The sequence below is a fragment of the Arvicanthis niloticus genome, chromosome 5 (assembly GCF_011762505.2).
Source record: "Arvicanthis niloticus isolate mArvNil1 chromosome 5, mArvNil1.pat.X, whole genome shotgun sequence".
NCBI lineage: Eukaryota > Metazoa > Chordata > Mammalia > Rodentia > Muridae > Arvicanthis > Arvicanthis niloticus.
The window spans coordinates 43098568-43126390 of NC_047662.1; the positions used below are offsets into that span (position 1 = coordinate 43098568).

General features: G+C 45.3%; 1 protein-coding gene across 7 annotated transcripts in view; it reads right to left on the reverse strand.

The window, feature by feature from the left end:
* Yipf1 (Yip1 domain family member 1) overlaps positions 1 to 27823 on the reverse strand; it is a 42172-nt gene that overhangs the window by 13674 nt on the left and 675 nt on the right. For 3 of the 7 annotated variants that reach the window (XM_076934529.1, XM_034504007.2, XM_034504005.2), the window contains 7 exons: positions 26592 to 26671; positions 22529 to 22692; positions 10206 to 10286; positions 9885 to 9972; positions 6355 to 6471; positions 2188 to 2354; positions 1654 to 1836 (listed from right to left, as the gene is read on the reverse strand). In XM_076934529.1, coding sequence (XP_076790644.1) covers positions 1654 to 1836; positions 2188 to 2354; positions 6355 to 6471; positions 9885 to 9972; positions 10206 to 10286; positions 22529 to 22692; positions 26592 to 26622 — 831 coding nt within the window. In that variant the 5' untranslated portion in view covers positions 26623 to 26671. Of the gene's footprint in view, positions 1 to 1653; positions 1837 to 2187; positions 2355 to 6354; positions 6472 to 9884; positions 9973 to 10205; positions 10287 to 22528; positions 22693 to 26591; positions 26672 to 27568; positions 27638 to 27823 lie in introns of those variants that run through there. The other 4 variants (XM_076934531.1, XM_076934530.1, XM_034504006.2 and 1 more) reach the window with 3 other exon arrangements.

The following is a 27823-nucleotide window of genomic DNA, read 5'->3' on the forward strand; positions in this document are numbered from 1 at the left end:
GCCGGGCGGTGGTGGCACACACCTTTAGTCCCAGCACTTGGGAGGCAGAGGCAGGCGGATTTCTGAGTTCGAGGCCAGCCTGGTCTACAGAGTGAGTTCCAGGACAGCCAGAGCTATACAAAGAAACCCTGTCTCAAAAAACCAAAAAAAAAAAAAAAAAAAAAAAAAAAAAAAAGAAAAGAAAAGAAAAAGAAAAAAAGAACTGAATCTAGGTCCTCTGCAAGAGCAACAAGTGCTAACAGCAGAGCCATCTCTCCAGCTCCTGAAACGGGTTCATAGTACCAATGATGTCATCCCTGATGCCAGATCCCTGCATCCCTACTCCATGCACCCTGCTCTTCTCTAGTCCTTCCTTTTTTAAAAAACCAGCCTCTCCTTCTGCCACCTCCTCCTCTTCCTCCTCCTCTTCCCCTTCTCAGCCTACCTAACAATGTTAAAAACCCAGAGGAGGTGGGAAGCTGTCAGGGGAGGCAGTACAGCTAGGTGGTCACTGACGAAGGAAAGGATGCTCCAGCATGGACAGAAGGGGTAGCGGGACACTGGCGCATCCCAAGGGCTTGGACATGTTTCCTTAGGAGGACCCACACTCAGACCAGCTCTCTAGGCAATCAGTGGATATGTTCTGTATCACATGTTTCCTGTGCCTTGCTTTGTTTGATTCTGGGGTCAACCTGTGGCAGGAAGATGCCAGTCACATGACAAATGAAGCAGTAGGATTCAGGAGCACAGAGCCACAGCCGCTCACAGAGCCACCACATGACAAAGCTGGCCTCCAACCGGGCCTGCATGACTCAGAAGCACATGCATTTCCAAAAAGGTCCCCAGGCACAGGGACTCAAACAACCTTCACTGCACCTTAAAAACAGCCCAGTCGTTTGTAGTTGACCCCAATCTTAAGCTTTCCACCCATGAAATCTTATTTTTTTTCTTCTTCATTCTAACCAGCTGTGAAACTTTAAATGTCCAGCATCTGTCTAGGCGTGCACAGGAAACCAAAAAGGCACCAGCAGGCAGAGCCCCATCCTGCTCCCCAGCCCCACACAGAGAGGTGAGCACTCAAACCTTTCTGGCACTGAATCCTTTTTTGTTTTGTTTTTCAAAACAGGAGTTTCTCTGTGTAGTCCTGGCTGTCCTGGAACTCACTCTGTAGACCAGGCTGGCCTTGAACTCAGAGATCTGCCTGCCTCTGACTCTAGAGCACTAGGATTTAAGCCGTGCACCACGACTGCCTGGTTTAAACACTGAATCTTAGCCACATCACAGAAATAAGGAAACCCAGACATTACAACCAAATCCCCATTTATACCACACCTTCCCTTCCAGGACATTCTTGATGTTTAGTTCATAGGATCAGTTTTTAAAACACCAATGTCTAATAAGGATTAAGGATTTTTGCAGAAAAAAAAATGTCGACATTTGTGCATGATACACACCCACAGTGTCGGAGAGATACCTCGTAAGGTAAAGGTGCCTGCAGGGCAGCCTGGTGGCATGAGCTTGATCCCCAGAACCCACACGGTGCAAACAAAGAACTGACTCCTGAAAGTTGCCCTCTGACCTCCACATGTGAACTGTGGCTTGTAGGGGGCCTACACTTGTACATCCACGATAAATAAATAAGCAGAGTACCAAGCAGGTACAGTAAGAACATACCAAACAGCCCACAGAGAGCAGCACATGAAGCAACAAGATTGTCACAATGGTGGCCAACGCGACACGCCGGTTATCCTCACGAACAGCTGGCCAAAATGTCATTGCCAACACAGACCCTGAGATGCTCAGGGCAATCATGACAAGGACCCAACGAACAACTCTCTGGGGAATGATCCACAGTACCTGGGAAAGGAGAGAGCGTGAGTTCCTCAGAGGTACCCGCCTATTCCCAGCACATATATTCACAAAGCTCCTGAGCCTCTAGCCAGCAGTTGGGCGTGTACTGCCATGTGGCTTTACAGAGCACGCTAGCGGCATGCAGACAGATGCTGGCCTAACCAAGGGTTCCCAACACAGCCAAAACCCTTGCCTTCCCAGCACCCATTCATCCTGCAATTTAAATTCAAAAGGAGCCTCCAGAGGCGGGAGAGCATTAGGCTGGAAATAACAAGGCCCTGTGGAATACTTTGTTGCATTTTCTAATTTTCTACCCAAAACACCACGGCTCTGCCTACTCGTCCGTGTGGTACTTACTGCTGTGGGGATATAGATGAAGAGCGAGTAGCCGTAGACACACACGATCTCCAGAAACGAATAGGAAACGATGCTCATCACTTTGCTGTTTCTCCACAAGAGGAAGCCCCAGAGAGCCAGAGGAACCAGCCAGGCATAGGCATAGATGACAGTCGCTGCGATGGACACTGTGGAGGACAGGGTGGTCCCATCCCCATCAAGCCCTTAGCAAGCTCACTGTCAGGGTGTTTATATACTTTTCCTGGGCCCAGCACACAGTAGGTGCTTTATGAACATTTGTTGATCGAATGAACCCTTAGCATGTGTCTTTGTTGGTAGTGACTAGTGTCTCCCATATGGTTTTATTTGTTTGTTTGTTTGTTTTTCGAGATAGGGTTTCTCTGTGTAGTCCTGGCTGTCCTGGAACCCTGTAGACCAGGCTGACCTCGAACTCAGAAATCCGCCTGCCTCTGCCTTCCAAGTGCTGGGATTAAAGGCATGCGCCACCACTGCCCGGCTCCCATATGGTTTTATAATGGACTTGGTGACTAAAAACTTCTAATAGAAACAACTGAATTATGTAACTGAAATACCTCAGGGAGCCATACTAAAAGTGTCTAAAGATACTTAGCTTTTGGATCAAATAAAATCCAACTACCCCCTTGGAAGAACACATTTTTCTTCCCTAGCAAAACAAGAGCTGACACTGATTCCTTTAGCAAATGTATTAAAATGCCCTGGGTGCAAATTAACCTGCTCTGCATGCCATCTAGTGATCCGTCTCTAAAATACAGAGTTCCAGCTCAGAGGCGCCTGAAATATCTCCACGCTAGTTTCTTCCCACACAAATAACTCTGTGTGTGTGTTGGGGGAGAGGGGGGTGGTGGAAGCGCTTGTTAGCGGCTCCTGGGAACCATTGCTGGATGCTCTCCTGGTCTTCTGTCCTCTCCTCAAGAGCAACATCCCCAGGACTGCCTTCCTTCTGAAGTGACGATCCTAAAGCATGCTAAACTAAGGCACCTGCCCTTCCAACATGAAAACTGGCAAATAATTAAATTATCACCTCCTGCAAAAACAGGCCCCTCCTAGTAATTACAGTCGGACTCTGATTAAAGCATGTTGCCCAGAAGCCTCGGAGGCTCCATAACAGGTCTTTTTTTTTTCCGTGTTGGAATGGCCTTACTGAGCCACATGTAGCTTTGCTGACATAATTCCTTTTCCTTGGGTAGGTAAGGAAGGGGAAGGAAATTCCACCTTGGTTGTAGCCACTGCTTATTAAGCACTGGTTGGATATCAGACACTGCACTCGGAGCTTAATTGAGAGGCAATGTGGTACCTAAGGCAAAGCATACTCCAGGCCATAGGTTCTAATCCTAGGCAAAGTAAAGTTGGGTGGAGAGTTACATAAACATCCTGTTTCAGTTTTCCTGTCTGCAAATGGAAGGAAAACTACCTTATGAGTCTCTAAGGAGAGTCAAACAAGTAAACACAGGTATAAACTATTCTAAGCAGTGATTGACATATAGTACATACTCAAGGGTTAGATATGAAAGCTGGAGATGGCTTGGCAGTTAAGAACACTAGCTGCTCTTCCACAGAACCCAGGTTCGATTCCCATAACTAATATGATGGTTCATAACCATCTGCATCTCCAATTCCAATTTGATTCCCTCCTCTGACACCTTAGAGCAACAAGCAAGCCAGTGGTACACAGTCATACATGCAGGCAAAACACCCATTCACACACATAAATTGTAAAAATAAATAATTAAGGCTGGTTACTGTGGTGTATGCCTTTAATACCAGCACTCAGAAGGCAGAGGCAGGTAGCTCTCTATGAGTTCAGGATGAGTCTGGTCTACATAGTGAGTTCCAGGACAGTCAAAGCTATGTAGAGAGACCCTGTCTCAAAAATAAGTATATAAAAGTAAGTAAGTAAAATAATGATCTTTTTAGCCAGGCATGGTATCAGAGTCTGTAATCCGAGCACTTGGAAGGTAGAGGCTGGAGGACCAAGAATTCAAGGCCACCCTCTAATACACAGTGAACTAGAAGTTAGCCTGGGCCACTCGAGAAGACTTGTCTCCAAAGAACAAGGACTGGTAATGGAGCAGAGTGGCAGGTATGCTCAAGACCCTGGGTTCAATCCCCTGCACCACACCACACACAAAGGATTATAACTTGAGTGTTAATGATACACACACATGCCTGTGATCCAAATGCTTGGGAGGCTACTGCAAGACAACTATAACTTCATGGGCTGAACTATATAGCAAACCATGTTAAAATTAGAGCCGCCATTTTATGTTATTAGTACATATACAGACACACAGTGTCTTGTATCACCTCTATTTTCCCTTCAGAGAGGAAGACAGGATGAAAGCAGACCAAGCACTTGGATCAAGGTCACACATGAGCCGATAGGAGTAGGATCTAGAGTCAGATATGTCTCATACTTAAACAGTGTTTAAATTTATTATTAATGTATATATGGTGTGTGTGTGTTGCTGAAAACCAACTTCTCAGGAGTCAGTCCTCACTTCCCACTGTGGTCCCTGAAGATCAAATGCAAAGTGTCCGGTGTGTATGACAAGTACTTTACCAGCCAAACCTACCGACCACAGGCTTAGGACTCATACTCATTATGTAAGATGAGAAAATGTTCATGGACAGAGCGATGACTGTCTTACTAGTGTATAAAACATCATGACTGGAATGCCCAGCTTAAGGGGATAACAACAGAGAAGGACCTTTCTGAGTTCCAGCTCCCCCGCGGGCAGGGCAGGTTGCTCTGCTTGGCCAGTAGCTGTACACAGACCTGCAATGTGCAAGTTAACTACTTACAGCGACAGTCACTGTCCTGCTCTCTTAAACACTGAGCTACTTGAACGTAATGCCCATGCCAAGGAACGTGTTCCAAGTTTACATTCAAATGAAGGGTTTTAGTAAACAGGACTGAATCCATGTCTAACTCTGTACTGAAAAGGAACAAAAGAAAAGAAAGAGGGTAAAAAGGGAGAAAAAGAAGGATACATGGTCTCTCTCTCTCTCTCTCTCTCTCTCTTTTTTTTTTTTTTTTTTGTTTTTTGTTTTTCGAGACAGGGTTTCTCTGTGTAGCCCTGGCTGTCCTGGAACTCACTCTGTAGACCAGGCTGGCCTTGAACTCAGAAATCCACCTGCCTCTGCCTCCCAAGTGCTGGGATTAAAGGCATGGGTCACCAAGCCCAGCTCTCTCTCTCTCTCATACACACACATACATACACATACACACACACTTCATACACATATACACACATATGTCTCACGTACACATATACACCACACACACTTCATATACATATACACACATATCACACACACACACACCTCTGTCATACACACACTGCTCACATACACACCTTTCTCACACACACACCTCACATACATATACACATCTCTCTCTTACACACACACATACACTTCTCTCACACACACATACACTTCTGTCACACACACTTCACACACATACATACACCTCTCTCTCTCTCTCTCTCTCTTTTGCACACACACACACACACACACACACACACACACGAGGCAAAATAAAGAAGGACACTATAAAGCGAGAATGTCATTTACGGACTCCAACTGGGGTCATGTTCTGTGTGGTCCTCTCCAAGTCTTGACCACTGCAGACTTGTCATTAGCAAAACTGCCAACATCACAGGCCCCTGGCTGGCAGTTACTGGTTTCCCACAATGCTCTAGGTGCTTTGTAATTAGTGGTTACAGGCATCTCATCTAGCTGAGCCATCAGAACTTAAAGAACAATGCCTCTGCTGTTTCCAATCACTGCATAATGCAAACACTGCTACAATCAACACTTTGTGCACACTGTATCTTTTTAGAGTAAACTCCAGTCAGTACTCAGTCCAACAGTTACCCTAAAAGTAACACAGATTTACAACACTGTGAATATGCGTGTGCCACAGAGCAATATACACTTAGGACTGAAAGTTGTATGCAATAGAATGTTGCCATGCCGGGAAGACTGTGGGCTTGTAAGATGGATGGTGGAGAACTCTGAAGTACATGCTGAATTTGAGAGCTGAGATACAGTGCATATAGACTGGATGATGTGCTCAGGGGGTAAAAGCGTGCAGTCAAAGGCAGGCCGCATTCGAAACATGTAGTCAAACTATTCACCTACCTTTCTGGAATTCGGGCACATAATGGTATGTCTTCTCTCCCAGATGGATTAAGAAGTTAGAAAGGTTCCCACTAATTGCTATGGCAAAGACCAACGTGGCACATATCCAAAAGGGGCCTGCAAAGCAACCAGAAGATGCAGAAAGGGGAAATGAGGCGCTCGCTGTTAGACTCTTTCTGAATCATTTCTTACCAGCTCTTCCTGGTCATACTTTTTTTTCCCCCTAAGATTTATTTATTTTATATATATATGAGTACACAGTAGCTATCTTCAGATATACTATAAGAGGGCATTGGATCCCATTACAAATGGTTGCCTGCCACCATGTGGTTGCTGGGAACCGGACTCAGGACCTCTGGAAGAGCAGTCAGTGCTCTTATTTCTGATCATGCTTGAAACAAGAGAAAAAGAATTTTAGATGTAATCAACACTTACTCACTGGGAATGTTCATTTTCAAAAGGTCGGAACCCAACTCAGTAATTAGATGCCTGAAAAGCTGGGGTAGTCAGAATCCATAGGTGAAAAAAGTCCCCACCTGAGTGAATGGAGATGTCCCTCAGTAAAGGATCATCAAAAACATGCAAGCAGTTTTGCTAACATCAGAGGACACACAGGTGAACCAGCTAGTCAGGTCCTTCTGCATTATAAATGAAGAGCAGTGCAAGAAGAAAACTTCAAGAAAAAGTCAACTTCGGGGGAGGAGAAATGGCTCACTGGTTAAGAGCACTGAGTGTTCTTCCAGAGGACCCAGGTTTGAGTCCCAGAACCCATACAACTGCCCATAATTCCAGATCCAGGGGAATCTGATGCTCTTCTGACTTCTACAGGACCCAGGTACGAATGTGGTACACACGCATGCATGCAGGTTAAACACACACACACACACACACACATACACACACACACAATGTGTGATTATATACATATATATATATATGAAATTTTAAGAAAAAAGATCTATAACATACTTAATCACCATCATTGTGTGAGCACATGTGTGTATGCACGAATGTTTGTGTATGTCTTGTATCTGAAACATACAGAGATAGTCAGAGATGAAGAGACACAGTTAAATGCCATCATTTCTTCTTTTTGGACACACATGTTTAAAGTTGTATGCATGTATATAATGTACAGTGACCACTCTCACGCCCTACCCTCCCCCTCTTCCTATCACCCATCTACTCCTTCTTCCCTAAAAATCTCTCTCACACTGGTGCCTTTTTGTTCTGTTCTATACCAAGTTTCAAGTTTAACCAGGGCCATCCATGTGACCATGTGCTGGGAACTGTCCTCCTTTCTCCTTCTAATAACAAAACCAGCTGGACATAGTCCATGCCTGTAATCTCAGCAGTCAGGAGGCAGAGGCAGGAGGATTGCTGCAAGTTTGAGACCAGCTTGGTCTACATAGTGGGTTCCCTGCCAGAGAGCCAGCCTCAAAGGCCCTATTACACAAAAAAACAAAACAGTGGTTCCAAGTTCAAACAGAATACAGGAAAAGAACAAGCAAGCTTCCCTCCCTCTCCTGTCCCAGCTTTGTACCTGACTCTAGAAAGATCCCCACTGTTCCTAGTGAATCCTGCCGGAAATAGTCAACACAAAGCCAGGCAGAGGTGGCACAGGCCTTTAATCCCTTTAATCTGGAGGCAGAGGTAGGAGGAGTTCTGTGAGTTCCAGGATACCCAGGGATACACAGAGAAACCTTGTCTCAGAGAGAATAAAAGTTTTCCTTTAAAGTGTTACAAATCTTGGAAGACAACTGAGTTACTTAAAAGCCTGCCATGACGATCTGTGTTTGGTTCCCCCGCATCTCTGTGAAAAACCACACATAGGAGGAGCACACGCTTTAGAGCACATGCTGTAATGCCAGATTTGGTGAGAGGAGGGTCAGGAAATAGAGACAGGTAAATATTTGAAGCTCCCTGGCCAGTCAGACTAGCCAAATAGATGAGCTTCAGATATAGCGTGAAACCTGCCTCAAAACAAACAAAACAACAAAGAAAACCCGGCAGGTGTGGTGGTGCACTCCTTTAATCCCGGCACTCAAGGAGGCTGAAGCTGAAGCAGAGGCAGAGGCAGAGGCAGAGGCAGATGGATCTCTTGAGTTCCAGGCCAGGCTGGTCTACAGAGTGGGTTCTAGGACATCCAGGGCTACACAGTGAAATCCAGTCTCGAAAAAAAAAACAAAACAAACAAAGCAAAAAACAAAAAAACAATGGTAAAAAGCATTCAAGAAGCCTGGCAGTGGTGGCTCACATCTATTTATTTATTTATTTATTTATTCACTTGGTTCTTCAAGACAGGGTTTCTCTGTGTAGCCCTGGCTGTCCTGGAACTCACTCTGTAGACCAGGCTGGCCTCGAACTCAGAAATCCGCCTGCCTCTGCCTCCCAAGTGCTGTGATTAAAGGCATGTGCCACCACTGCCTGGCTCTGGTCTTGATTGTTAATTTGACCTAGACTCATCTAAAACCCAACCTCAGGGTGACTGTAAAAACATTTCCAGAAAACATTAACTGAAGGAGAAGAGCTGCCCTCAGAATGGGCAGCCCAGCATAGGGAGACCATGCAAAGGCACCACAGCCTTCTTGCCTCATCTCCCCTCAAATACAAAGGCTGTGGAGTGCAATCCTTCCCTCAGGAGCTCTGGGTGGGCCTCTGTGTTTTTCTCAGATAGCAAAGAAGTCAGGGGTTACACCCATTCCTTAGCCAATCCTAAGGGAGCCAGTACCCCCACACACACCCGGACAGCTGAGAAGGAACTCACAATATCAGTGACAACATAGAAGAGAACTGAATTAGTTACTTTTCTGTTACTGTGGTAAAAGCACCATGACCCAAGCAACTCGTAGACAGTTCGTTGGAGCTTGTGGCTCATGTCCATCACAGTGTGATGAATTGTAGCGTCAGGCAGGCATGGCAGCAGGAACAGCTAGCTGACAGCTTGCATCCTGAAGCACTAGCATCGAGGACAAAGAGCGTCGAACTGGGAATGGCACATAGCTTTTGAAACCTTAAGGCCTGTCCCCATTGACATACCTCTTCCAGCAAGGCCCTTCCCCACACCAACCCTACACCACCAAATCCTCCATAGAGGACAATCAATAACACTCAGAAACACTTATCTGTGTCAAGCCCACACCAGAGTCACCTAACACCCTTTAAAGAATGGTAGTAATGCCGTGCAGTGGTGGCACATGCCTTTAATCCCAGCACTTGAGAGGCAGAGACAGGCAGATTTCTGAGTTCGAGGCCAGCCTGGTCTACAGAGTGAGTTCCAGGACAGCCAGGACTACACAGAGAAACCCTGTCTCGAAAAACCAAAAAAAAAAAAAAAAAAAAAAAAAAAAAAACCAACAACAAAAAAGAATGGTAATAATTGCAGCCACAGGAATCACAGCAACAGGAAGCTGCACTGTCCTCTAAAGTCTCTGCAAAGATTGTTCCTAAATCTCAGGGAGTCAAGCACAAAGCATTGTGCACTGCACTAACAGTGCGACTGGCTAACTTCCCAGCAACCCCATACTTACCGTAGAGATCTGGATTGCTGCGGACGTACAGCCTCACAAAGTTCTTTCCAGGGACCGGCAGCAGAGACCCTTTTATTCTGTCAAAGACCTGCAAGGTAATAGAGCAGTGAGTCTACTCAAGGTTTCTTTCCCTTAGGGTTTAATCTATTCAGCCTCAAAACTCAAGGTGAGCTGTGTGAGCTTTTATGTGGTGTTTTATAGGCAGCCTTTGTGCCTGAGGAAGACCACTTCTAGGACCAGGCCTCTAACATGGCAGCTGTTCCATCCCAGCAGAAACGAGTCCCCACTGTGGAAAGTAAGGGTTGAAGCTGGTTCACAGACCTGGTAAGTGTCCACATCAAAGAATGTCTGATAGTATTCAAATGTCCAGAAGGGAGAGCTTTTCTTCTGACCGGCAAGGAGCTGTCAGAGAGGAAATGAAACATGGTGAGCTCCAGACTTCCCAATTTCTTCCTTTTCTTTTTTCTTTTTTCTTTTTTTTCTTTTCTTTCTTTCTTTCTTTTTTTTTTTTTTTTTTTTTTTTTTTTTTTGAGACAGGGTTTCTCTGAGTAGCCCTGGCTGTCCTGGAACTCACTCTGTAGACCAGGCTGGCCTCGAACTCAGAGATCCACCTGTCTCTGCCTCCCAAGTGCTGGGATTAAAGGCGTGCACCACCACTGCCCGGCTCCTTTTCTTTTAATTATTATTCATTTATACACATGGGTATTTTGTCTGCATGTATGTCTGCATACAAGAAGAGAACTTCAGATCCCATGGGACTACGATTATCGATTATAGAATGTTGTGAGCTGCCATGTGGGTGCTAGGAATTGAACTCAAGACCTCCAGAAGAACAAGCCAGTGCTGTTAACTGCTGAGCTATCTCGCCAGCCCCCGACTTCTCAATTTCTTGAGACACCAAAATGCAAAACCGATGCTCAGTGACTGAGAGCGATGGTCTCAGCCCACTCCCAGCCTGACACAGAAACAAGCATCAGTTAAGGAGGGGAGAGTTGGTACTGCTAGCCCTCAGGCTGAGAAGATGGCAAGTTCCCTACCTCAGGGAGCGAAGGAAGCAAGCGTTAGGCTGAACAGAACATAGAATATATTAGTCCTTAAAACTGAGGGAGGCCAGATGGGCATAAGGGAAAACAGAGAGAAACGGGACAATGGCTGACAGGATTACAGTGGGCTGCCACATGCCTGTTCAAACAGCCAAGACACAAGACTACTTGTCACTGGCTGGGACCAAAATGGTCAACTAAGGTGACTGTTATTGTCCTTTCCTATATTATACTGGCATTTCTGTACCATTAGCCCTGCAAAATTGCCTGTTCCTTTGAGTATCTGAGGCCATGACACATCCTGAAGAACCCTCACCATGACCTCTCTAAGCCCCTTCCACCATATTTTTGGAGCCAAGATCTCTCAGTGAAGCTGGAGCTGGTGGAGTGGCTACACTGGCTGGCCAGCAAGCCCCTCGCTCTCCTCTCCATCTCTCCAGTGCTGGGATTACAGGTATGGACCACACCCAGCTTTTTAATGTGGTACTGGGGATCTAAACAGGTTCTCCCTCACGCCAGCCTGGCAAGCACTTTAACAACTGGCCATCTCCCCAGCCGTAACATGGCCATGTTTTATCTTGCTTCTACTAGCTGTCATACATTTTAAAGTATATATTTAGATGTAGCAACATATGTCTGTAATCTCACTGTTGTGTAATCCCAGCACTCTAGTCCCAGGTGAAGACGGGAAGACCAGAGGTTCAAGGTCATCTTTGGTTACATGGTACAGGTGAGGTCAGCCTGGGCTATGTGAAACCCTGTCTCTAATAAACAAAGAAACAAACAAATAAATGGGGCTTGAGAGGTGAGGGGGCTCAGTAGTTAAGAGCACTTGCTGCTCTTGCAGAAGATAGAGTTGGGTTCCCAGCACCCCTGTCAAGTAATTCACAACAGCCAGTTACTCCAGCCTAAGGGGACCCAATGTCCTTCACAGACACTGGCACATATATGTACACAAAACAGACACATACACAAAAATTAAACAACACAAATAATAAACTCATCCCACCTTACTTAATAGGAAAGAGAGTATTTACGATAAGAAAGGATTTTGTATGATAAAATTAGGCTGTGCCCTAAAGTAAAGAATTATACCCAAAATGAAATGAAGAGTAAAGACAAAGATAGTAGGTTACAGTGATCTTGTGGGCAGCTGTATAAAAAATGGTTTATGCTTGGGGTCAAGTTAACTCTAATTAGAAGGTTAGTGTGGGCTGAAGAGATGACTCGACAGGTACAACAAGCACTGGATCCTCTTGCAGAGACCTGGGTTGGATTCCCAGCACCCACATAGTGGCTCATAACTTCAGTCCCAAGAAATCCAAATCTTTATTCTGGTCTTCTCAGACACCAGGTACATACTTGCAAAAAAACAAACCAAACAAACAAAAAAACAAAAACCCCAAAAAACCCATACACCTAAAAGTAATTTTAAAAGAAATTAAAGGTTGTTGAAACTATTTCCCAAGGTTAAAACTTAATATACTGCATAAAGCTAAAATGTATCCTGTATGTTTAAATAAACAGATTTTGGAAGCTAGAGAGATGGCTCAGAGGACCTGGATTCAATTCCCAGCATCCCTGTGGTAGCTCACAACTGCCTAGAACTCTAGTACCAGGGGATCCTGTGTCCTCTTCTGGCCTCCTCAGGCATGGCAGTCACATGATACACAGACACACATGCAGGCAAAACACTCATGCACATAAAATAAAAATGAATATGTCTTTTTAAAAAAAAAAGACACAGATTTTCTTAAACTTCTGCTCTACTCTTGGTAACAGTTACACAAAATTGGCTACAGGAAGATTCTGTGCTTTAGGAGACAACAGCTTGTGTTTTCTGATTGGGGGTGGGGGCTCCCAATTACTAGGGAATTTAGTCTTAGCACAGTCAATATTTATTCAACTATTTGTCCCGAAACCTTTAAAATAACCACTGTAGGGCCAGCAAGACAGTGCAGCTGGTAAGGGTGCTTGCCACAACGGCCGCTGACCTGACTATGATCCCAGGGACCCCCGTGGCTGAAGAAGAGAACTGACTCCCTCAGGTTGTCTGCTGACCTCCAAATGCATCATGGCACATACACACATACACATACACACACATACACAAACACACAAACAAGGTAATGCTAAAATCTGGTTAAGTTTGAACAACTATTTTTTAGGTCATTATAGACTATTTAGGGGTATATATGCATGTATGAACACATATGCAAAAACGGAGGCATGTAGGTTCAAAGCACACAAGGTAATCTACAGGCATTCTTGCTTCTACAAGTCACATTAAATCTGGGCCTCTGACTTTAGCATGGCCAGTGCACCTCTCATCTGTATTCAATAATTCAGATAGAAAGTAATCAGACGAATTTCAGACAGAGGACAATCTTCATCAGCTCTGTCACTCACATCTGCTCTGGATCTTATGCCCCAAGTTGTCTGTTTCTATTCTGAGCCCATCTGTCCAAGAACCCCTGAGTGGCAGCCCTAGTGCCCAGTGTGCCTCCATTTCCCCTCTGACAGGAGGAAAGAAACAATCATGCCAGACTGCAGGAACAAAACCACCACGCCTGTGGAGTGGAACTCCAGCAGAGAGGAGGTCTCCCTGTGTGGAGAACAGCTGCAGGGGTTAGGAAGACTCCAGACCTTGGTAAGAACAGCTAACCAGGCAGTGGTGGTGCACACCTTTAATCCCATCACTCGGGAGGCAGAGGCAAACAGATTCCTGAGTTTGAAGCCATCCTGAGCTACAAAGTGAGTTCCAGGACAATAGCCAGGGCTACACAGAGAAACCTTGTCTCAAGAACACACACACAGCTTAAGACAAAGGCTAGTAAAGTTCTACTTTAAAAAAAGTCTGACTTGCATTTACTGCTTTAATAAAATAAGTGCTTTGCTATTGTATATCCTTGGGCATTAAGCAGAAGTCAGTCTGTGGTCATTGTTTGTTTTTAAATTAATTCATTTATATACAAGTGTTCTGTCTGTGTGTACACCTGTATGTCAGAAGAGGACACCATATCCCACTATATATGTTTGTGAGCCACCATGTGGGTACTGGGAATTGAACTCACGACCTCTGGAAGAGCAGCCAGTGCTCTTAACAGCTGAACCATCTCTCTAGCCCCTGTGGTCACTGCTAATACTTCCAGAACTTCTCAAAAGTCTAAAACTATGCTTTGATTTTTCTAGGGGGCAGGGGGATGTAATGCAGTTAATATATATAAACCTAGCATCCTGCCAAGAGTCTAAATTTTACTTCAAACGTAAAAATTGAAGCCAGGTGTTAGACAGCGGTGTGCCTATAATCCCAGTACTCATGAGGTAGAGGTGTCACAAGGATCACTGTGAGTTCAAGGTGGCTCTCAAAAACAAAACACAAAAAATCAAAAGTAAACACAAGCCAGGCTTGGTGCCACAGGCCTGTAATCCCAGCACTCGGGAGGTAAAAGCCTAGACAACTAACTCTGTCTTCTTTGTTTATTTAATATACTTATATTCCCCAGTGTGCACAGCTTCTAAATCGCAGAGCTTAGGGGTGCATGGTACCGAGCTGGTGTCCTCCAAACCGGAACTGTTAGAGGCGCTGGCTCAGGCTCCTGTCTGTGTCCTCTTAATTGTATAATGAATATCATCCTCAGGTGAAGATAATTAGTCCTGCCCAACACTTGACACTCTAGGAAGGAAGTGGCATCTGATAACGCCACTTGGACATTGTCACCTGGGAAGTGCGTCTGTAAACAGGAGCAAAGTGTAACAGGCATTCTCTTTGCTTTTGGTTTCATTTATTTTTATTTTTGTTTGGTTTTTTGAGATAGTCTTGGTATGTAGCCCAGGCTGGCCTTGAACTTCAGATTCTCCTGCCTATACCTTCTTAGTGCTGGGAGTGCTGGGGTTACAACGTGCCCCACCATCCCCAGCTCTGCAGTGAGTATTATCTCATTTACTATTTCATAATTTGAGATAAGTAAGCTCTTAATGAATTATAAGGCCAGGCATGGTGACACATGGCTGTAATTCTAAAATATAGACAGTAGAGGCAGGAGGATCAGAAGTTTGAAGACAGCCCCACTACACAGTGAGTTCGAAGTCCACCTGAGTGACAGGCAACACTTAAAACAAAACAAAAGCTTTTTGTATTTATGCACTTATTTTGTGCACAGGTGTGTATGGAGGTCAGAGAACAACTTTGTGGAGTTGTTTTTCTCCTTCCTTCCATCTCTACACGGATTCAGGGGTCACACTCAGGTTACCTGGCTTGTGGAGCCATACTGATAGTCCTGGAGGAAAAAAAAAATGAGGGCCTTAATCCCAGCTCTCAGGAAGCAGCAGCAGGCAGATCTCTGAATTTGAGGCCAGCCTGTCAGCCTGGTCTGCTCTACAGACTGAGTTCCAGGACATCCAGGGCTACATAGAGAAACCTTGTCTCAAACACATGCGTGCGCGCATACACACACACACACACACACACACACACACACACACACACCAATAATAATAATAACAACAACAGGAGCTTAATTAATTAGTGACATGTGAACACTTTAAGATTCTTCTCAGAGACTCATCTTGGCTAGACTAAGGCTTCACTTCTTTTTTTTTTTTTAAAGATTTTATTTACTTTATATATGTGAGTACACTGTCGCTGTCTTCAGACATACCAGAAGAGGGAATCAGATCCCATTACAAATGATTGTGAGCCACCATGTGGTTGCTGGGAATTGAACTCAGGACCTCTGGAAGGGTGGTAAGTGCTCTTAACTACTGAACCATTTCTCCAGCCCAAGGTTCCACTTCTATACCCTGTTCTGTGTTATGATAGCCCCAAAGTGAACAAAATTAAGCCCAATTAAAATTCTGTCCAGCCAGGTAGAGACGGACGCATTACCATTCTCCAGAGGATCACAGCAAATTCAAAGCCAACTAGGTTTGCACAGTGAGTTCCAGACTAATCAGGTCCACAAAGCAAGGTCTGTCTCAAAAACCAAACCAAACCAAATCAAATCAGACCAAGCCAAGCCAAACGGACTGGAGGAAGCAACCCACATACTCAACAATCAAAGCTTGGAAGCACTGCCAGGAAAGACAGAAGCCAACATCCAGTGCTTGGCCTCTACAGTCAGTGAACATCCAGAGGATGAGGAGATCCCTCTAAAAGGAGCCTGCAACCCCAATAAGTCACCAGTCTTCTTGGTCAGGGAGGTTGTAGCTATTTGAGGTTGGCCTGTAACCAGGATGCATTCTACAGTGAGAGTCACTGGAAAGGGAATGTCCCCATGTTTTCAAGGAAAGCCATGTGGCCTTGAGACTTCAAATGTGTCCTAGCAAAACAGCCAAAGACAAAGATTAAAGGAGCTTCTTACAACCCCTGAGGAGCCTCAACCAACCTTAACATTAAAGAGGAAAAGGGCATTGTGAGCCACCTTCTCAGGCTGAGACACAGGAAGGCACAGTCAAAGAATGCAAAAGTTAGCATTAAATCAGTGAGGAAAAAACCCGAACAAATCTAATAGGGACTGATTGTGGCCATGTCTTAAACCTGAGATCACAATCCATGGTCGTCCAATTAAATCAAACTATATTTGGGGGTGTACCCAGGACTAGCCAGCCAGCTGTTTCACCCTAAGTAACAACTGAGAGAGCAGCCCCTCTCTTGAAGTCCCTTTTATAGGAGAGATAAGGTGTTCAGAGGAAAGAGAGTATTGGTTGTTATTCATTGTTAGGGAGATACAATGTAAGAGAAGGAACAAGGGGAGCACTGTGCATCATGGGAATGGGTTGCAAGCAGTTTACATCAGAGCTAAGAAACAAGAAATTATTCTTAATAATTTCTTAACCTTAACCTTGCAAGGACTGAACACAGGACAACAGGCAGCTATTCTTAACTGACTTATATTTTTGGTCGTGAGCCTAGCCTTTAACGGCTGAGCCATCTCTCCAGCCCTATTCTTAACTGTCTTAACGGCAAACAGAACCCTTAACCTGCAAGGTACATTTTTCCTGTTTTGGTTTCCCGTTAACTTGCAATGGATGATGTTCCTGTTCTGTTCTCACTCATGGAAGTGCACACCTTTAATCCCAGGACTGGGGAGGCAGAGGCAGGCAGACCTCCAAGTTGCAGGACAGCCTGGTCTTCAGAGAGAGTCTCCAGAGAGAGTGCCAAACCAACCAGGGCTATACAGACCCTGCCTCAAAAGAGTAAAATAAAATGAAATAAGACAAAATGGGTTCAGAGTGATATCAGCTGTTTATTACAGAATCTGCTCAAAAAGGATACCTGTGGTCACAGTGGTCAGTGACAAAAGCTGACTGATCCCAGCAAGCCCTGGTCACCCCTCTGTGACTTTAACCCACAGCTATGCAACGCTCAGATCCCCAGTTCCACCGGCTCTTCCACAGGTGGACTACCAGCTCTTCTTAGTAAATTGCCAGTGTTATTTTGATACAACATATATATATATATAATTTATATATTATATGTGTTATATATTATATATTATATGTGTTATATATATATTATATATATATTATATATGTAATATATGTGTTATATTTATATAACACATCTTTCTGTGTCTCCTTCAGGCTTACATTTTAACTATCTGGAGCCAATACCTATAAAGGTCTTTAAGTCTATAGAATAAGGTCCAGATGTTAGGATGTGGTCCCATAATACATGCCTTGCTATTTGATGGTCGATGGTCATGGGTTGCACAGAAGCATAAAAATCTTCATTTGGCTTTCTGTCCAGTTGAATTTTTTCCCATGCTTTGCCCTAGGACTAAATTATCTGGTTCCTTTTTTTTTTCTTCTTGTTTTCCTTTTTTGACCTTCATCTTTACTTATGTGTATGTATTGTATGTGCCTGTACATGCATGCAGGTATCCACAGAGACCAGAAGGTGCTGGATCCCTTAGTTGCAGTTACAGCCAGTTGTGGGTCCCCTGATATGGCAACGAAATTCTAATCCTCCTGCAAAACAGCAAGTGCTCTTAACCACTGAGCCATCCTTCTCCGGCCCACTTGGTTGTTCTATTTTCAGTTGTGAGCCTAGCTGTTTTAGGGTTTCCACTGCTGTAAAGAGACATCATGACCAAGTCAACCCTTATAAAGGACAACATTTAATTGAGGTTCAGACCATTATCATCAGGGTGGGAAGCATGGCAGCCGCAGGTAGGCATGGTGCTAGAGGAGCTGAGTGCTATACATTTTGTTCCTAAATAGGAGAAGACTAACTATTCTGCACTGGGCAGAGCTTCAAACTCCACCCCCACAGTGATGCACTTCCTCCAACAAGGCCACACCTCCTAACAGTACCACTTCCTATAAACCAAGCATATTCAAACCACCACATTCCACTCCCTGGCCTCCATAGGCTTGTTCAAACACCTGAGTCTAGGAAGCCATACCTAGCCATAGCATAATGAAAAATGCATTTAGTACAACTTCAAAAGTCCCCAGAGTCTATAACAATCTCAACAATGTAAAAAGTCCAAAGTTCAAAGTCTCTACTGAGATTCATGCAATCTCTTAACTGTAATCCCCCATAAAATCAAAATGAAAAAGCTGATCACATACCTCCAACATCAGGGAATACATTACCATTCCAAAATGCCAAAGTGGAGAAATAATGGACCAAAATAAGACCAAAAACCAGCTGGACAAACTCCAAACTCAGCATCTCCATGTCTGATGTTAAAACTCTCTGTAGATCTCCAGCTCCTTTCATCTGTGTTGACTGCAACAAACCTCTTTCACTTTGGCTGTTTTCACTCTGTGTTAGCAGCTCTCCTCAGCAGGTATCTCACAACTCTGACATCTCTAACACCTTGGGGTCTTCAACTTTCCACGTTCTTGTTCCAATGTCTAGGATCCAAACATGATCTTCTGGGCTCCTCCAAAGGGCTTGGGTCATAGCTCCAGCTCTGCCCTCTGTAGCACTCTAGGCTCTGGTTGACTCCACTCCACTGCTGATGCTGTTCTTGGTGATCATCCCATGGTACTGGCATCTCCAATTCACTGGAGTCCTCTACTGTAACTAGGCTTCACTAATAGCCTCTCATAGGCTTTCTTTATGGTGCCAAGCCTTAACTTCTTTTCATGACTCCTTCAGTCCTGGACCATCAACTGCAACTGAGGCTGCACTTTCACCAGTGGCCTTCCTTGACCTCTCACAGGGCCAAGCCTCAGCTGCTCTCCATGACTCCTTCATGCCTTTAAAACCAGTACCACTTGGGTGATTTTTACACATGACTGAGTATGGCTGAAGCAGGGGTACAATCTTGGCTATCTCTGGAACACAGCTTCTTTGTGCTCGCAGAAAACACTTCCCAGAAGATTTCACCTGATGCTTCTCTTCTTAATCACTGCTAATTTCTTAGCTCCAGCTAACCAGCATCAATTGTCCCAGTAGTCCCTTCTGTTCTTGACTCTAAAGCCAGAACCATATGGCCGAAGCTGCCAAGTTCTGCTGCTTGCTGGGGCTGAAACATGGCCCCCTTGTTCTAGTACGTTATTATCAGCTTTCTGTTTTCATCCTTCACTGCTTAAGCTTGGATGTCCTGGAACTTTTCTGAAGATTGACATTGAACTCAGAGATTTGTATGGCTCTGTCTCCTGACTGCTGGGATTAAAGGCATGTACCACCACACCTGGATTTAAGCTTTCCTTTACCTGGAACTTGCTCTGTACCAGGATGGTCTTGAACTCAGAGATCTACTTGCCTCTGTCTACTGGGATCAACGGTGTGTACCAGAATGCCTGGGCCTAAGCTTTTCATAGCCACTGTTCCTTATGATCCAGATCAAAAGTGTGCCATCATTTCTGGACTATAGTTCATTCCAGATTAAAAGTTCAAATGAGAACAATAACGAGTAACAGTAACACCTAACATGTTCTAACTATTCCTTGGTCAACAGCAAATGCATAAACAATAAGCTTAGCTGGGTGGGATCCTGCCCCAAGTCACCACTCCCCTAATCTGTTTATCTCCTGGACTCCACTGAACTTCCTGGAACCCGTTTACTCTACTTTGTATTTTTTCTTTTTTTCTTTTTTCTTGCTACACTTCATCAAAACATTCTTCATGAGTGTAAACCACAGCACAGAGTCTAAACTGATTTGTTTTGAGACCTCCCTTTTCAATGCAATTAATCTGAGTCTCTTCACCTTAGCCTCAGGCAGACTCTTGGGATAAGAGCAAAAGGCAGCTACATTCCTCACCAAAATATCACAAAAACAGTCTCTCAGTCTAAAATTCTTCTCCTCTGAAACCTCTTGGGCCAGGTCTGCACAGTTCAAATCACTTTCAGTAACAAAGTCTTCCATATTCCTACAGGATAACCCGTTAAGCCCCATTTAAAGTATTCCACTGCTGTCCAAATCCAAAGTCCCCAAATCCACATTCTTCCAAACAAAAGCATGGTTAGGCCTATCATAGCAGTACCCCAATCACTGGTACCAACTCTGTCTTAGTTGGGGTTTCCATTGCTGTAAAGAGATCCCATGACCAAGGCAACTCTTATAATGGACAACACATAATAGGGGCTAGCTTATTGGTTCTGAGGTTCAGTCCATTATCATCATGGCAGCAAGCATGATAGCATGCAGGTAGGCATAGCACTGGAGGAGCTGAGAGTTCTACATCTTGCTCCAAATGCAAACTAAGAGAAGACCAACTCTTCCACACTGGGTGGAGCTTCAAAGCCCACCCCTACAGTGACACACTTCCTCTAACAAGGCCACACACCTCCTAACAGTACCACTCCCTATGGGCCATGCATATTTAAACTACCACACTAGCCTTTAATGGCTAAGCCATTTCTCTCCAGCCCACTTTGTTCTGTTAAGGTACTATTTCATATACCCAAAGGCCACTTGGTCAGCAGTAAAAACTTCCCTGTTCCTCTGACTTGGCTTCTACCTTACGCTGGCCGTCTAATGGCTATCATTTTGTTAGTAACCCACCTTCAGTCCTTGGCTCTGTAAAAATTTTGGCCAGATTTGTGTTTCTAGGTTACAAGTATTCTACCTAAACATTCCACCTAAACAAGCATCTACCTTAACATTCAAGTGCTGAGTCCAGGCAATTTTCGGGAGACAAGGGCCATGGCCTGCCACTAGGCCTCAGAAACCTTTAGGAAGACAGGTGAGACAGAGGACTGCAAGTGACCAACAAGCAAGAAAATGAAAATAAGAAAAGGAAGCTACAGGCAAAGTGGTTAAGACTAGTCACTACTCACTCATTCTGACCAAGGACATTACTATCCTTAGGCTTTGTTAGTTTTGTTCCTGTTTATTTGAGATAGAGTCTCACCATGTAGCCCAAGCTGGCCTTGAACTCTCAATCATCCTGCCCCGTCCTCTGGAGTGCCTTAATTTCAGGTGTATGCAACCATGCAGGCCTTTGAGAGCTTCCTTACATGGTGATGGTAAAGCATCTTAAGAGCCTTGTCAGCAGGAGCTATACTGCACGTCCAAGCAAGTGCTGAGCCATGAACAGAGTCTTGAGTTTCTGTCCTTTCCTAGAGAACACATACATTCACATCTGCCCCCTCTGGATGATATGCAGCCCTGTGCTCCTGGCTGCTCTCCCTGGAGGGCAGCCTGCTGCTCACTTCTCTAACCCCAGTGCTCTGCAGGCTTCTGGATGTCTTTTCAGTAAGAGACTCACTTTCCCTTTACTGCAGGATGAATCAGTGTCTGATTCCTATCCTACTTGTGACAAAGGACCCACACAGCTAGTGATGATGCCCCAGAGCTGCACAGTGAAGCCACTACTACACACTGAGCAAGTACTCCTCTCATGGGCTGTGGACATAATTCAATGTGTGGAATACTGAAGAAATACTCCTCCCCACCCCCCCACACACCCCAACTGTGTGCTCAGGGTCACAAAGACCCATTCAGTTTATACACCACCCAATCAGATGGAGGCTCCCATGTCTTCCTGCGGCTCTCCTTCGCCTACACCACTTCTCAGATCCTACTGAGTCCGCTCCCATTGCTTCTAGTCAAGACCATTTTTGCCCTGCTCTGTCTGGCTTTCTGGCCTCTAGTCTGTCCTCCTCCAACTTATATTTAAGGCCACCACATCTAAATAATGTTTGAACTTATCTAGATACATGGCTTAACCCTTTCGTTGGCTCCTGATGCTTTTTCAGAATACACGAGAACAGAACTCACTAGGTCCCTGCCTGTCTGTAGTCTTACCTGCTGTCTTCACTCATCCTTCGCTGCAGTGCAGGAGTCGGAGGCTGTTCCTGTCTGCACTGAGATCTTTCACACCTCTGTGGCTTTACTAAGATCCTCCCCTTTGCCTCCACCACCCTTGCTGATCTTCTTCCCCGGGCCATCTTTCCCTCTTGCAGCAAACTTAGCCAGGCATCACTGACCGGAAGAAGCCTTTCCTAACCTCCCCTCTGCTTCCCAGACACCACCCCAACACCTGTCTGTTTCCCGGCCCCAAAGTGATGTCATGGGCCATGTACCCTGGTGTCACCACTGCCTGGCACGGCACCAAGCATGTACCTAATGAGTAAAAGTGTGGACTCTAAGCTCTGAGAAGTGTAAAGGAACAGACACTGGAAGGTTGGTCCAAACCTCCGTCTCGTCAGAGTCATTGTTCCCCAGCAGCTCCTCATCCTCTTCTCTCCCCAAGCTCCCGGGGGGTCTGGGTTGGTGTTTGAAAGATACACTGGGGTCCTCGATGTTTATCGTGGTGGCATCTGGGTTTGCTGCTAACAGTGTGGCTCCATCACCAAATTCTGAAATGAAGCAAAGCACAAAGGCCTGGAAACCCTCCCGCACTGCTAGCTTTTCACTGAGAGCTCCAGTGCTGGAGACGACGTAGCTTTGTGGGAAAGCACACATGAGATGACAGTGCAGACAAAGCTCTTGGTGGAGGGACTATGGGGAAGAACACTCAATGACATATACATATGAAGATGCCCAGTCCTCAGGCTCCTTGTTACCTCAGCTCCGCCATGAACCTTGTCTGTGACAAGAAGCAAGAGGCTCTGGAAACAATCTCAGTACCAGGGAGGCTGAAGCAGGAGGGTTTGACTCAAGATCCACCTGCGCACACGGCACAGTGAAGAGGGGAACCAGGAGGAGAACCAGGAGGATTATCTAAACAGTCTTTAGTAGGGTACCCAATCTATCTAAACATCTCTGATTCAGGCAAGTCCTTATCACCATAGATGCCATGAGAACCAAAAAGCAAAGTGGAAGTAACAAAAAAAAGAATCACTCAGCTCCATTACAGGAAGGCAAGTGCTAGGAGCGTCCTGTGTGCTTCCTTTCTTTGCATAGTGAAATCCATGCCAGTGATGATCACTTCCTCATAAAACAAACACTTTCCTCCGCTGAGAGGGTACCAGGTCCTGTTCTTGGGTGTGCTCACATCTAACAAACAATTCTAGAACCTGCTTTGTCTACTGGCGACCTTATAGAAACAATGACTTTTGTACTATAATAGTTTTTGAAGTACACAAGAGATGACAGTGTAGACAAAGCTCTTAGTGGAGGGACTATGGGAAAGAACACGCAATGACATATACATATGAAGATACCATGGTGAACCGGTTACTTTCCATGCTAACCTGAAAAATAAGTAAACAAATGAGCAGAGAATAAGAATAAAAGGAAGAAAAGTAAAAGAGTATGGGGGCTCCAGTATCCACTAATCAGTGGGACCATTAAGTCACCTTTGCGTATGTGTGTGTGTTCATGTGTGTGTGCATGCATATGCATGTATATGTGTATGGTGTGTAATCATCTGCACATGTATGCTTGCATATGTACGGAAAGAGGCTACGATTAACATCAGGCATCTTCCTCCATCACTCTCCACTTTACTTACTGAGGCAGGCACTCTTACTATAACCCAGAGTTTGTCAATCGGGCCAGTCCAGCTAGCTGGAAACTCTGTCTCTGCCTCCCTCGTGCTGGGACTACAGGCAGCCTGCCCACCTGCCCACGTGCTTCATGCAGTTCTCACATTAGCAAGTGCTCTATCCACCGAGTCATCTCCCCAGCCCTAGGTCAGCATTTTAAGGTTCTTGGGCTATACTGTTAAATTGCATCCAGAAAACTTTCCTCATTAACTTCCACCAACAGTGATGGAGACTATCTCTGAGCATCCAAATGCTTTGATTAGCTATGTTGAAGAAAACTCAAGACAACACTGAAATTTTTCTTCTTCATTTTTGCTTTGAGACAGGATCTCACTAAATAACCCAAGCTGGTCTTGAACCTGAGATCCTCATGCCTCTGCCTCTTGAGTGCTGAGGTTACAGGTAGGCACTGCCACACCTAGCTTACCTCTGAACGTCTGAAGACCTGAGAGAGCACCAGTAGTCATGGCTATAACACACACTGTAACTCACAGGTTCCAGCAGTGGGGTGGAGCTTAGCTCAGCTCTCTCTTAGTGCCTCACAAGTCCATGAATACTTTATGTAGAAAATCGAAGCAACAAGGTTGAAGAAACAGACTACTGTGTAACAACTGCTAGAGCCTGTGGCCAACCTTTGGGGTTTAAGAGCATGAGATGACCTCTGTTTCAGTTAAGACTCCAATCATATGCCAGGCCTGGTGGCACACGCCTTTAGTCCCGGAACTTAGGAGGCAGAGGCCTCTGAGTTTGAGGCTAGAGTTGTGTACAGATTGAGTTCCAGGACATCCAGGGTTACATGGAGAAACCCTGTCTTGAAAAACCGAAAATAAATAAATGTAATAATAATGATGATAACAATAACAACAAAAACAAACATGCATGACCCTGGTTGTTAGGGAAATTATTCCATGTCTTTGAGTCTGATTCTTCACCTAAATACTGCACACAATACCTACCCCACAGAGACCTTGGGAAATGGTACAAGTTCTGACTACTGTATATTGGCAGACTGGATACTGACATTTAAAAGATGGTCACAATGCTGTCAAAGGGAGCCACATAAGGGGAGACACACTTAAGTCATACATGTTTCAGAAGCACCTTTGCTATCAAAAAGGCACACCAGGAAGAGGAGAAGGAACAGAGTGGCACTGTGCAAGCACGAGGTCAAAGGGGCCCAAGGGAAGATACAGCTCGCTGAGGTGATGGGGTCAGAGACTCCTGAGAAAAAGGCCCAATAAGAATGGCCGTAGGTGCTACACAAAGTGTTGCGAAGGACCCAGGGGCAGAGAAGGAAGTGTGTGCACGCTGGCAGACACGGACGGCACCATCTGGAGTGTATCTCTTCCAACAGTAACGTTCTCTGCCCCTGCACCCTGGCCTGTCTGAAGCTGTCTTTTATGTCCATCTTCTCCTAGCACAGTGACTTCTGACAGAAGGCACCTGAACTCCACCTTCTTGTCTACCATCTTCCTCTGGACAGCCTTCCGGGCCACCCAAGGGACCACGTGCTCTTCTCTGAAGCCAAAGTCCTTAACACCATTAAATAGCCTCACGCTCGTCATTGCCTGCCTCCTCTCAAGTCACGTTGCACCAACAACCTCTGCTGCCCAGTCTATGATCTGGAACACAGACCAACTTTCAGTCCTTTAAAGAGAAAAAAAGACTAAGCAATCTTCCTCCTGCCGCCCAAGGGGCTTTGCAAATGCTGTTCAGAATACTTGCACCTCCTTGCACTATGCTTTTAGATAGCATGGTCAAGGAAGAGCTCGCCCGTGAAGGGAGATCTGAAGAAAGACAGCCTGGAATTGGAAAACAGGGCAAAAGCCCTAAGTGGGGTCTATTAGGTCACCAGCCTGTGTGGCAGGCAAGAGCAGAAAAGGCCATGAGCTATGAAAGGACAGGAGATGACAGAGGCAGTGGGCCCCGGTTTTCCAGGCTTTCAGTCCCAGTGAGATGGAACAGCAAAGGCAGGGTTTTAATTTAGGTGATTGTGGTGAAGGTGACCCTGTACCTTATGGGAAGGGGAGAGGACGTGAGGAACAGGCAGGTGTTTAATTTATTAGTGTTTCTGTGTATGTGTGGGGGTGGAGGAGTATATGGCTGCCTGTGTGCAGTGCTGGTGGAGACCAGAAGGGGCATCAGCTCCCCCAAACTGGATTTACAGGCAGCTGGGAGCACCTGATGTGGATGGGTACTGGGAATCTGCACTGGAGAACTTTCCCAGGGCAAGTGCTCTTACGGGTGGTCTGAAACAAGATGGAGAATTATGGTGTGACAGTATTTGCCCAAGAAGTTATTTCTATTTTAACATCAGACAGTGGAGAGTCTGTGATGTCACACTGCCTGGGTTCCAGTCCTGACTGTCTGGTTTATTAACTGTGTGACTCTTAAGCAGATAGTTTGATTTTTTTTCTTTCTGTGACTTGGTTTCCTTACTGAAAAGACAAGCAGAATGATTACTTTATAAAACCTGATCTGAGAAGGATTACATGAGCTGTCCCCTGTAAAGGATTTACAACGGTGTCTGCACATCGAGTGCTCAGAAAACACAAGGCAACTGCTAATTCCTAGTTTATGGTGCCTGCTGCCCATCAGAATAGTTCTGTGAGAAAATTAAGCAAACAAGAAAAACCTGGGTGTGCCTAACAGCCTCTTACCAAGATGTCTGAAATAAGTCCTTTAAGATATGTGTCCATAATGAAACTCGCTGCTGTGGCAGAGGAAGCTACAATCACAAGACAAAAGTAGGGACCCGCCTGCCATACCTTCAAAGCGCAAGTCATCTACAGCTGCCATTCAGCCAGAGGCTCTTCTCCCAAGAGTGAGGAAGCAAATGTTTCGGGGTCTAAAACAGAGAAATAAGTAAGCTTAGGAAAACGGAACAATCTGCAGAAAGAATTCACAGTAAAAGAATTTTTAGGGCTAGCTGTAGTGGGAGCACATGCCTTTAACCCCAACACTGAGGAGGCAGAGGCAGGCAGATCTCTATGAGTTTAAGGGTAGCCTGCTCTACATAGAGAGATCCTGTCTCAGAAATTAAAAATGTCTATTACATTTCTTTATCTTTTGTGGCTACAGGAGTCAGTTCTTTCCTTCCACCATGAGGGACCCAGAATGGGACTCGGACCATGCTTGGGGACAGCCATCTTTACCTGCTGAGCAATCTTCCCCGCACAAATACTTGGCTACGCTTTCAGTGGGGATTGAACTGAACACCGGGTGTGAGAACTGAACACAGGAAAGCCTAGAAGTAAGTATTCAGGACTCTGAGTGAATGTCCACCCAAGCCTGTGATCAAGACATCTGTGAGCAGAATCCACCCAATACAGGAAGAACCATCTAGAGCAACACTAGCCAGCCTATAAAGGAACAGAAAGCTGGTGGTGTAGCTCATTTGAATGCTTGCCTAGCTTGCACAATGTCCTGGGTTCAGTACTCAGGATCTGCAAAATTTGGTGCATGCCTGCAATCCCAGCACCTTGGAGATGGAGGCAGAAGTCTGAGGAAGTTTAAGGTTATCCGGAGCTACCTGGTGAGCCCAAGACCATGAGTTAGAAGAGGGCACTGTATCAACAAAAAGAGACTGGCTGCAGGGGACACTTGCCACCGCCTGAATGTTTAGGGGTCAGGTGCAGCCAGGAGATGGAAGGAAATGGAAGGGAGCCTAGGATTTGGGAGAGGTGATGGGGAAAGCATTCCAGTGCAGCAGGTTAAAGGTCCTAGACCCTGGGGTCAGACAGACCTGGGTTTGAGTCCCGAATCTGCTGCTTCTCTGCTGTGTGTGCTCTCCTCGAGGCCTCCTCATCTGTAAAATGGGCTCATGATGGTGTCTAGACCATTCTATAAGGTTGTGCGTGTAAGGCGCTTAGCGAAGAACCAGGCAATTAGTAGCACTTGACTGTTAGCGACCCTGCAGTCAGAGACCCGGGGAAGCACCGACAGGGTTTAGTTGGGGGAAAGCCTGAGCAGCAGAGGCCGGAGCAAGAAGGAGATTCCC